This window comes from Pan troglodytes, chromosome 3 (assembly GCF_028858775.2).
Source record: "Pan troglodytes isolate AG18354 chromosome 3, NHGRI_mPanTro3-v2.0_pri, whole genome shotgun sequence".
NCBI lineage: Eukaryota > Metazoa > Chordata > Mammalia > Primates > Hominidae > Pan > Pan troglodytes.
In genome coordinates this window covers 36,401,463-36,414,027 of record NC_072401.2, presented here as the reverse complement: position 1 = coordinate 36,414,027, position 12,565 = coordinate 36,401,463, and the positions used below count along the sequence as shown (strand labels likewise).

Genomic DNA, 12,565 nt, shown 5'->3' with positions numbered 1-12,565 from the left:
GCCAACGATAATGGCCTCCAGTTCTATCCATGTTCTTGCAAAGGACATGATCTCATTCTTTTTTATGGATGCATACTGTTCCATGATCGTGGTGGATACGCCTTTTGGTGTGCTGGTGAATTCAATTTGCCACTATTTTGTTGAGGATTTTTGCACTGATGTTTCATCAAGGATATTGGACTGAGGTTTTCTTTTTTGTTGTATCTCTGTCAGGTTTTGGTATCAGGATGATGCTGACTTCATAGAATGAGTTAGGAAGGAGTCCCTCCTCAATTTTTTGGAATAGTTTCAGTAGGAATGGTACCAGATCTTATTTGTACATCTGGTAGAATTCAGCTGTGAATCCCTCCGATTCCTGGGATTTTTGTGGTTGGTAGGCTTTTTATTACTGCTTCAATTTCAGAACTGGTTATTGGTCTGTTCGGGGATTCAGTTTCTTCCTGGTTTAGTCTGGGAGGCTGTATGTGTCCAGGAATATACCCATTTCTTCTAGTTTTTCTAGTTTATATGCATAGAGGTATTCATAATATTCTCTGACACTTGTTTATATTTCTATGGGGTCAGTAGTAATATTCCCCTTATTGTTTCTGATTGTGTTTTTCAAATATTCTCTCTTCTTTATTAGTCAAGCTAGTGGTCTAATAATATATGTGAAAATTCTTTTTATAAATATAATGTAATAATAATAGCATGCTCATCCAAAGATACCACTAAGAATATGAATAGGCAAGTCCCAGATTGAGAAAAATGTATTAATAGGTGTACTAATAGTCCTAGATTGAGAAAATGTGTTAATTAACATATATCAGAAAAAGACTTATATCAGGAGTATAAAGAGCTCTTCTAAATCAACAATAAGAAAAGCAGTTCAATAAAAATTATGGCAAGGATAGAACAGACATTACATGAAGGAAGATGTAGAAATGGCCAATAATCCATTGATTCAAAAGTGTTCAATATCATTAATAATCAGGAAATTAAAACTAGAACCACAAGACACTATTTTACACTCATTGGTATGACTAAAATCTTAACAGTGATAACACCCAATGTTAAAAAATGATGTAGAGTAATTAGAACTCCCACATAAATTGTTGGTGGAAGGGTAAAATCACACAATCACTCTGTAAAACTGTTTGTCAGTTTTTAAATGAAGTTACTAACATAATCTACCCCATGATCCAGTGGCTCTACTCAAGCAGTACAACTACTTGTACTCACTTGTACAAGAATGTTCATAAGCAGATTTATTCATAAAAGCTGATAACTGGAAGCATTCCAAATGTCCACCAATAGGAAAATATTCTATTCATATAATGGAATACTACTCAGCAACAAAAATGAATATTAAAACAAGCCACAGCATTGGTGAGTTTTTAAAACCTTTGAAACCAAAGAAACTTGACACAAAATAGTATCATATAAGTCTGTGCATAAGAAGTCTAAGAACAGGCAGAACCATTCTATGGTGATAGAAGTCAGAAAGTGTTTGCTTAGGTTGGGGACAGAGTTTGCTGCAGAATTGCCAAGGAAAAGGGTCAGTGGGGTACTTTCTAGATAGAAATGTTCTTTCTCCTGTTTTGGATGGTGGTCACATGGGGGTATGCAGCAACAACTCTCTGAGATTCAAGTAGTACCAAGGCAATTACTTTAAATGTAGAATGGAAGTCAGCAGGACCTGGAAAATACTTTTTAAATATTGAATTATAAAATTCACTTGGGTAAACATTGCTTGCACACTTATAAGTGAATGATGCTTCACTGTGTTCTGTTGTGGAGATGCACAAAGAAAGACCAGACTTTAACATCTGTTAATATGTTACAAAGAAAGAATTGTTAGGCAGCTTTCCAAAGCTGTGGCTGTCTTGTTCTGTGGCTTCTGTTCAGCACTCCGTGTGCTTTAATTACTTTCTCTGTGTATTCCTCCAGCAGGGGAGCCTCCATGTGGGCATGAATAAATCATAGTAGCATTGTATTCTGTGTGTACATTCCAATGTTTGCTTTCCTCAAGGACAGTGGAATGTCCAGGCAGGAGACTAATAAAACAGCCTGAATTCTGCAGCCCTTATCACAGATTCATATTATATACTGCATTTGAACCCCCACTTGATATCCAGAAGGGAGTCTGTGTGGGTATCAAGTGGTTACTATCATTTATTATCATTCTTCAATTTTACCCATAGAGGAATAGTAGATTTCGTAGAATTATGGGGTTATGTGATGGAACACATCAGATTTTAAGGTTCACAAACTTTACGTTTATGCTTGTGAAAATACAGGCTAGACTTCACAGCTTATTATTCTAGTCAGCTAGAACTGAATCTGATAGAATTTTGTTTGGTTTTGTGCGGTGGACCACCCACCTTGATTTTCAAAAGACTGATTTCTTTAATCACGGTCCTTGCATATACATAATATGTTGGTTAAGGATCACCTTTGCAGTTGGCGTATTTAGAAATCAACCTGAACTTTTTCATCCCGTCAAGAAACTGACACTTTTCATTGTGTAGCAACAGAAGGTTGCTAAAAACAAATATAGTAGTTGGTGGTAGTAGTAATGACAGTGCAGTAATAATAGCAGCAACTAACATTCAAGTGGGTACTCTATGCGAAGCAGAGTTCCATACATTTTATTTGGATTATCTCATTTTATCTATACAGTTACCCCACGAAATTGGTACTCTTATTATTCCCACTATGCAGATGAAGAAAGACTCTCAAAGACATTACATAACTTGTCCAAAATCACATACACAGTAAGCGATGGAGTCAGAATTCATTTCCAGGCATTAGACTCCAAAGGCTCCATGCAGAAACTTACAAAGGAAATTTAACATTTGTATTACCTTAGTGTTTTTGCTGAAAGAATTTTATGTGTAGAGAGTAAGTTTACTTTTATTAAATAGTATCAAACATTTTTAAATAAGGAAATGCAAACAGTTCAGTTTTTATACTGTTTTCTCTCAAGCTGATGTACACTTTAATATCTGCCACAGGGAAGGCTGTTCATGCAGTGACTTTTACAGATGCATTGTTTTTGTAAGTGAGATGAAGGGTCTCATATCCCTTAACAGAGTAAGTTTTGCTTTAAGAATTTGTATCTTTTTGAAAGGATCATCTTGCTCAATCTGAGCTAACTTATATAACCTGGTAGGCAGTGATAGTCTCAAGAACTTCTCTGAAAACAGTGCTCTTTAAGGATACTGAACACATTTTTTAATAACAGTGACCTCAAGTTATGGAATTATTGTCTGATTATTAAGCATTTGAAAGTTATATTTGCATATCTGTCAGAATAGATTAATGCAACTGATACTTTAATTTTTACATTTTGAAAAGCAGATGAGAGATTCATGCTTTTCCTTTAAACTCAAACTATGATTATTTTCAGCACATGACTTCATTTTGTTGTTTTTTCATGTTACTGATCTGTCCCTATTAATATTGATGGTGAAGCCATTGGCGATGTTAACTTTGTAAATGATTTTATAGTAAATTATCAACAGTAAAATATCCTAACCTTTTTGAGTAAAGACTTAGCATTTGTTTTAGTGGTTGCCATTAATATATGCATGCTTGTATATATTTTAAAAATGATTTAGTTAAAAGGGAGGAAAAATTACAAATTGAGAAGTGTATTTAAAGCGACTTTGTGTTAATTAGAGATAATTTATGAATGCTTATTAAAAACAAATTGGGGTAATACACAGGGAAAGATATCTTTTGTTCTGCAAGTTTTCCCTGAACAGAAAATGTTAATTGCTTTCAGACTTAATTTACATAAAAGGTGAGAGGTTTCAGAGAATATTACCATTATACTGTTAATGGTGTGAAGAAAGCAAATGGGTAAAGGGGATCATTAAAAGTTGCCTATACTTTAATAAGCAAACTCTTTTTATGTGCCAGGAATAGTTGTTTAAGCACGCTCATTTAATTGGCTAACTTAAAAACTTCACTTTGAAATGGAGTGGCTGAAGCAACACATTTCAGACTTCATAATAGTCTAGTATATTGAACTTTTTGGAGAAATTCTCTGTAAGTTACACATACCAAAAGAGAAAGTTGTAATAAGCCAACAGTAAAGCGATCTTGCCAAATGACATTTCCTTTTATAGAACTTTCCATTAAGATCTATATAGCTCTTCTTTATGAATATTCAGTTTCAAAACTGAAATGGAAAAGAATGTGTTTCTACAATTGCTGATCTCCTCTCAAATTATATCATTTGTGTTTCTTTGGACATGCTGTGGTATAAAGTAATGAGCCTGCATGCCAGGAGTGACTTGGGCAGTCAATTACCTCAGACTCTCAATCTACTTATTACCAAAAGTTTTTCAAAATGTAGGCAGTCATGAAATCATCAATGTCCTGTGTAAATGAAGACTGTCTGGTTCAGGCACAGTGCTTCTCATTCTCCAATATGCAAGTCCTATCTTCCCCATACTGCTAGAGTTGCAGCCAACCCTGCTACCTCGGTTGGGACTGTGTCTGAGGGAATAGCAATCTAAATTATTAAAAGGAACACAAACCTTGGTTGTAATTTGATTTAACCTCTGACATAGGTGGCTAGGAGTCACCTGTACTGCATACATTCCTGATAGCTCTCCTCTCCTTGAATATATCCTACTGTGGGCACTTACTACCTTACAAAGCTACCTCATACTAGACAGTTCAAATTGTTAAAATGTTCTTCCTTAAAATTCAGCAAATTAGCAGGCTATAGAATCAATATCCAAAGATCAGTCCCCAGCTGGATTTAAAAGAGAAAATGCATAAACTACTTGAAAACAGCCTTAAGAAGTGGAAGCTTATGAGAAGAAAACTATAGACTTCTCTGATAGGAGTAAAATTGATGTTAAATCTGCTAGTATTGATTTATAGGTTTAATGCAATTATTTTCAAGTTTGCAAAGGAAATTACTTTTATAACTTTTCAAAACTATTTGACAATTCACCTCATAGGATAAATAGATAAGAATAATTTGAAGACATTTTGGGAGATAAGTAAAATGGATTTGAGTTATTTTGCCATCCAACTATTAAGATATACAGTAAAACTAAAATACTTAAATATTATAATCCTTGTATAAAAGTGAACAAAGAGCAATGGTGTGGTGCCATAAATTTAGGTAAAAAATGTTATGTTAGAATTTAATTTTAATATGTCACAAAAAGTGCATGTCTAAAGGGATGTTTGTTCCATAAATTGGGGTAGAATAATTGTCAACAAAAAAAATTTCTAACTTATCATTTATACTGTATATATAAAAAAATGTATTCCAGATTGACAAAAGATTTAAATCCTAAAAAAAGCAACCCTTAAAGCTGCAAGACCGTGGAACTGAATATTTATCAGCTATGGGGGAACACTTTAAATTTAAGCAAACGTTAAGAAACCATCCCCCAAAAGACCAGTATATTTGACTTATTAACAATAAGGTAAACAATGAGCTAGGTTAAGGCAAAGAGCAATTTGGATAGAATATTTAAAAAGACAAGGCAATTTCATATTAAATACATAAAGAACTAGTACAAACAAATAAAGACATGGATAAACTGTTCACCGCATCAAAACTGCCGATGGCTAGCAAATACATAAATACACGCTCACACTTAACATTTGTATTACCTTAGTGTTTTTGATAGGGTAAATAAATGTACCCTATCCGTGTAGATAAGATTTTTTCCTGAATCATATTCTTAGCCTATGACTCAGTGGTTAAATTCCTAGAAATCTAGCTATAAGGGGAAAAATTCAAAATATGGTTTTTTTAAAACATATTATCTACTATGATAATAATAGTGAACTTACTGATAATAGTGATTAGGAATAAATTCACCATGTAAATTCCAGGCCTTTGGTCACCACAGCATTATTTCTGATCATCTTCCTGGTTACTTTTCCCCTGTATTTCTTTTATATCCTCCTAACCTATTTGCTTTATGAAACTAATTTTTAATTTTATGAACATATTTTCCTCGCTTTTCTAATTTGACTGCTGAGTATTGCGAGAGGTGTAAAGAAAATATAATTGCTCTAGGGCAACTGTAAATTTTTAATAGTCTATTTTAATTAGGATAATTTTCATTAATTTGGATTTTTGAGATACCTCAATATGTGTTCATATATATTCACGAGTCTGTTTTCCATAATTCCGAAATCCAAACAGTATAGAAAATCCCAGCTCATTTGGTGGCAAAATCTGACCCAAAACAACACGAAGATATATATAGCCTTTATCTTGAAAATATGAATATCTTTGAATACAAGGTACTACCCCAGTCAACATTGGTGATGGGGAGTTACAAAACATATGGCATATGCATTGTATTATATTTTTAAAATATGAAAAATCACTTCTGATGTGATTTGGTCAGGGTCTTCTAGAGGGACAGAACTAATAGGATAGATGTATATATGAAGGGATATTGACTCCTACAGTCACAAGGTGAGGTCCCACCATAGGCCGTCTGCAAGCTGAGGAGCAAGGAAGCCAGTAGTGGCTCAGTCCGAGTTCCAAAACCTCAAAAGTAAGGAAGCCAACAGTGCAGCCTTCAGTCTGTGACTGAAGGCCGAGAGCCCCTGGTAAACTGCTGGTGTAAGTCCAAGAGTACAAAAGCTGAAGGACTTGGGAGTCTGATGTTCAAGGGCAGGAAGCATCCAGCACAGAGAAAGATGAAGGCCGGAAGACTTAGCAAGTCTGCTCTTCCATCTTCTCCTGCCTGCTTTATTCTAGCCACACTAGCAGCTGATTAGATGGTGCCCACCCAGTCCACTGACTCAAATGTCAATTTCTTTTGGCAACACTCACAGACACACCCAGGAACAATACCTTGCATCCTTCAATCTAATCAAGTTTGCACTCAGTATTAACCACGACATGATGCACATCTGACCTCAAGTGTTTTTGAATCAAGAATTATAGAGCCATGTGCATGTCTGTATATACATGTGTACAAGTATATAACATGAATATATCCAACATTATTAATGTGTATTGATTGTATTGTAAATCCTAAGAGTCTTCATTGTAAATCCGAAGAGTCTTCATTTACTAAACTCATGAAATGTTTGTTTTATGAAACACTGAGAAACTAAACAATTCTAAACCCAATCATTAATGCTCAAAGAAAATGTAAGGAAATGTGTAAATCCATTTAATTACAAATTATTTTTTTACCTTACAGAGTAGTAAACATGACAAGATGTTTTCTCTCAGTTCCGTGAAGTTTTATCGTGGAGTGAAAAAGAAAATGAAGCCTCCAACAAGGTAAAGTTTGAAAGGGAAGTGCTGAAAGGAAAAACTTATGGGAAAAATATGTCTGTTTAAGGATTTAGGGATCAGTGGCATTAGTCTAACTTTTTATAAAGTAAGTTTTAGGCTATTTTTTTTTAAGTTGCTTCCCCTGTCACAGGGTTCTTATGGCAGATCAAGGAACTTGTATGAGTAGATAAGGAGGGACAATGTTCCCACTGAGACTGAGACCAAGCTCCTTGGTGATTGCAATCTCTCTGTGTAAAGTAAGAAATCCCGGGAGGCCCTGTCTACTGGGAAGTACGTGGCTTCCTCTGCATCTCATTCCCTGAGCTGTCACATCACAACCTGAGGGCATCTCAGGCCAGTCTACAACACAGGAAAGCAAATGCTGCCCTCCAGCTTCCTGATGCTTGGCTTCTACAATGTTTTGGTTCTGGCTCTGTAATTTTCCCTTTTTACTATGCTGACTTTGGTACTGAAAACCCATCATAGCATGTAAGCGCTAGAGGAGGTGGGTGCCTCCTACAGACTGCGTGCCTCTTTAACACTTCATGTACCCCAGCATTTGATTTACACCACAATTTCTTATCACAGATTACTTTGATTAGCTAATAAATGTTTGCACTAATACTTAGTATCATGAACATCATTTATATGTGCTTGCTTCTGAGATTTTGCTGCTGAAAATTTCTTCACTTTTGCCTTCATACTCAGTTTCTAAGCCTAGAGCATATACCTGTGTTTTAATAGGTATGTTCTTTAATTTCCCCCAGTAACAGTACATCTCTCTATATTATCTTATTTCAGTCATTTTCGTAGACATTTGGCCTTATTCAGTTAAGAGTATCTTCTCAGAGACGTCTCCTCTCTGCCCCATATCATCACAAGCCTCCTTCCTTCTATATAAATGTGTAGCCAGATCCCTTAGCATTTAGCATTCACCTCTAGCTAAGTCCAACACATTGAATCATCACTTGTGGAAGTCTATGCATTCCCACCGTTAAATCTCATCTCCTTAACATCTAATCCTGTTTTCTGTCTTGTAAAATGTATGATTTTTAATTTATGTGTGTGTTTTTTTTTCTATGTGGTGCAGCTGGGGATTGACCGCATATTCTGAGAAACATCACTGGTAAGTTAACAGCTGACAACTTCTGGACATAATATATTGGTGACAATTTCAGGAAAAGAATAATTTCAGTAATTGCAGATAGAACTACAGACGGAAAGTGTTTTGCCTAAGTGAAATTAGGGTTGTTTGTAAAGACTTTGAGCCTAAGAAGAGGAAAACAGATTTGTATCAGGGTTCAAGTCCCATGTATCCTATTTGGCAATGCCTCTGAAGTGAAACTACGTCTGATTTCTTCCATAGTTATTATGAGTGTGGAATTCAGCTTTTATGAGATAAGTAGGTGATAGTTTTAAAACAGAATAAGAACTAGCTAAAATCAGATTTAAGAAAAACATATATCCCGCTCTCAACCCTATTTCTGTATATGTACTTTTTGCCATATACTGTTACCAGTATCCATCAGTATTTCTAGAGATTGTACTAGATGTTTCCTTCTCTTCACCTCCCTGTGTCTAATCGGTCACTGAGCCACACGAGATTTGCCTCTTCCTTGTGCCCCTCCTCCACCTACACCTCTCTACCCTGAGGGCCTGGCCTTCATTGATCTGCTTGGATTATTCCAGGAGTCCTAAGTGCTCTTCAGCCCTCTTCTTTGCTTTTGTTTTGGCGTACATTCTCCACCTCTCCACTGAGGAGTATTTTCTATGCTGTACCGTGTTTCTCTCCTGCTTTAAAACTTCTGTGAATTCTTTCACCTATAGGATCAAACACAGAATTGTTGCGTGGCATGCAAGGCTATATATGACTCCACCAACTTCATCTCCCACAGTTTTTCTTTTTCACTTAATGACAAAACAAGCATCTATCTTTATTCACCACGCATTCCTTGCTGTTTCAGATCTGCATGTGTGATGTACATGGTCCCTCTACTAAACCTTTGTTCATACTTTTCACTTCTCCTTCCTGTCATACTTTCATTCTCCCCCTGATGACTCAACCAACTCAACTGTCAATGTTCTTTGAAATCATAGCTCAAATGCCCCAAAGCCTTATCTAATAGCTCTCACCTCTGATCATTATTTCTTCTTTGCACCTACAGTATTTTATAAACAAGGGTACGGAATTAAAATGATTTGTGGCAGGAATGGTTTGTGGCCTGGACATGGTAATAGGGAAAGACAATGTTTTCATGAGGTGCTGATGAAGAAAACACAGATTTTTTAGAAATTTCATTTTCAACATTTTTCAGGTAAATTATTTTGATAATACAGGAATGTAAAGAATACAATTACTTTGAAAAGCCCATTAGATCTTTCCAATATCAATTATAAAATTTTCCTCTTATAAAGAACAACCCTCTCCTCATCCCCAAGTCTGTGGTTTCTATGTTTGCACTCAGTTTTATTTTTGCTTTTTCTCACTGTGTTGTAATTTATTTGTCTATATGCTTAGCTCGCCTAATAGACTACAGGAGCCTTCAGGACAAGGTCTCTGTTTTAGTTAGTCTTTCAATAAAAGGTTACTTAATCACTGTTATTGGATATGCAGTGGTTTTTCATGTAGTTTCATTTTTTATGAATCTGTGGGTATTAGTGTTTATAATTACAATGATGGAGACTATGTCTCAGCCTTTTTAAAAGAAAGATCTGCTCTTATGAGGATGTGCACATATTTTTCTTCTCAGGCTCAGAATTTTAGTGGAATACAGTGTTTTACCATCAGGTACTTGAAAAGGCAAAATGAAATAGATCTTTCTGCCTTTCCAAAAAATGTTGGTGATCATTTTGCAGCACTTACCAAAGGCTTCAGTTGTGTTTTGTTTAAACCAATATATTTACACTATCACTTCGTATCGTATGTTTAGCAGCAGACCAAAACAACTTGTACTGAAATGTTCCACTTTTGTGATTGCATTATGTCATTAATCAGGAGAGACCCAGAGATTTTCGATCACCAAATCACTCAGCAGATACACTAGAGAACAGTCAATTGTCTTTTTGAATGACATAGTTTATAAACCTCGTTTTGCAGGCACCTGTGTTGTGATAGTTCACAAACTCAGACGGAGTGGATGACCAGTATCTTTATTGCCCAGGTACGAGATTTGTTTGAACTATCCAATAGAGTATAATAACTTTGTTTACAGGAAATGTTAGTGTGATGGTGATTTCTAAAGAATTTTTAATAAGCATTTTAAATGTATGTACAATTGGCATAAACTTTGATTCTCTCATTCTTAGTTTGTAAAATAGTATATTAAAGTTCAAATTTATTCATTACCTTTTGAAAGAGAGTTTATTCCATTAAAGCGTCTTTTCTGCCAGCCCCACAGCCTCCTTGGCTTAGGTGAGGTGTGTTGCTTTAAAATGGTCGTGTAAGAAAGAGGGACTTTTCTAAGCTGTCATCCTACCACAATCCCACATAGACCTTCATTTAGAAAAGTGTTCTATTTCCCTTCTTGTTCTCCCACTCTCTCCACCCCTGCCTTTCCAGAAACAAGGACAGGAACCTACTTTTCTTTAATAACTATTGTGTGCTAGATACTTCATAAGAATAACTCATGTATTCCTTGCAGCAAACCATACAAGATGTTTTTGGTTTTATAAAACAAATGTTTGGTTGTTTGCTCAGGACCATATATTTAATTAGTAGTTTAAACCCAGGGATGTCTGAGGCCAATGCTTATACTCAGTTCCGTATTTGTTTTCCTCCCTAGAGCAGGACTTACCCTTTTGAGGAACAGTTATATAGTCCCATTAATTGGACTGGTTTGTTTTCCAACCTTGTCTAGCTAAATTCCCAACAATGCTTCTCATGGAGCATTGAAATTCACTGGTAACGATTAAGTTGCCATTCTTTATTACTGAGGAGGTATTTTCCTGTTTCCCTTATAAGAAATAAGTTAGCTCACTCCAAAATCTAGTTCTTATTTGTTCTGAAAATAGTTTTCTCTGTTCATTTAATGTATTAACTTTTTCGGTGGTTAATAAACACAGCTCTTCTCAGCCTGTCTCTCTACCATTACTACCTGGAAAAACATGTGCACAAGAGACTGGCTGCTAACTTTTTAGAGGCTTTTCTTCTTCTTCTTCTTCTTGTAACTTATTAAAATTCAGATATTCAACTTCTTTTTTTTTTTTTTTTTGAGACAGAGTCTTGCTCTGTTGCCCAGGCTGGAGTGCAGTGGCATGATCTCAGCCCACTGCAATCTCTGCCTCCTGGGTTCAAGTGATTCTCCTGTCTCAGCCTCCTGAGTATCTGAGATTACAGGCGTGCACCACCATGCCCAGCTAATTTTTGTATTTTTAGTAGAGATGGGGTTTCACCATGTTGGGCAGGTTGGTCTCGAACTTCTGACATCAGGTGATCCGCCCACCTTGGCCTCCCAAAGTGCTAGGATTACAGGCATGAGCCACTGTGCTAGGCCACATTGAGTTCTACTTTAGGAAAAACAAAAAACTGGATTTGAAGTCTTTTGGTAAAGTTGGGACTATAGAGTCTAAAGCTGTTACAGTGTCATTTGTGGCACAACTAAACTGATGTTTTTGTTTTTATAATTGGAGTCAGTAGACTCTGCAGTTGAAATTTAAGGAATGAATGCAGGAAGCAAAGCCTACTCTCACTACAAGGTTATTTCTTACTGCCTCATGTTTTAATCCTAGTCCTCGTCTCAAAGATTTAGCCTAATTATCTTTCCTCTGTTCTTTTTACTTCTTGGTATTATTCAGGTCCTCCCTTAAGATAAACACAGAAGCCTTCTTGGATTTAAGGATTTATGGTTCATCTCCGTAGGGAAACAGCAAAATAGCAAATATTTATATATATGTTAAAAGCGTAGACATACACACAAACACGTATGCGAATTAACAGTAAACACCCCCTATAATGAGCTCCTTTTGGTATTCAGAGTACTTTTGTAATCTCCATCCTTTCCACACCCCTGCCTCACAAGTCATCTGACTTTAGCTTAAATATCCCATTCTCAGAGAAACTTTTCCTGACCTTCAGATGACTTAGACCTTCAGGCTATCACCCTTAGCATCCTGTACTTCTCCACTGTGACACTAATTAGTAAAGAAAAAAATGTAATTAGCTATTTCATGTCTGCCTCTCTTACTAAAATGTAAACTCCATGAAAAGAAGGACTCTTCATCATATTTGACTTGTATGTCAAGTACATGTTTAGTTAGTATTTCTAAAATAGGAAATAGGGTAAGAAAATCAGTAATCAGATA

General features: G+C 35.8%; 1 protein-coding gene across 6 annotated transcripts in view; it reads left to right on the top strand.

Annotated features, from left to right (window-relative positions):
* ARAP2 (ArfGAP with RhoGAP domain, ankyrin repeat and PH domain 2) overlaps window positions 1–12,565 on the top strand; it is a 173,235-nt gene that overhangs the window by 139,689 nt on the left and 20,981 nt on the right. For 5 of the 6 annotated variants that reach the window (XM_016951436.4, XM_063809457.1, XM_063809456.1 and 2 more), the window contains 3 exons: window positions 7,188–7,270; window positions 8,355–8,390; window positions 10,362–10,425. In XM_016951436.4, the coding sequence (XP_016806925.1) occupies window positions 7,188–7,270; window positions 8,355–8,390; window positions 10,362–10,425 (183 nt within the window). Of the gene's footprint in view, window positions 1–7,187; window positions 7,271–8,354; window positions 8,391–9,429; window positions 9,580–10,361; window positions 10,426–12,565 lie in introns of all 6 variants that reach the window. The other variant, XR_010156526.1, reaches the window with a different exon arrangement.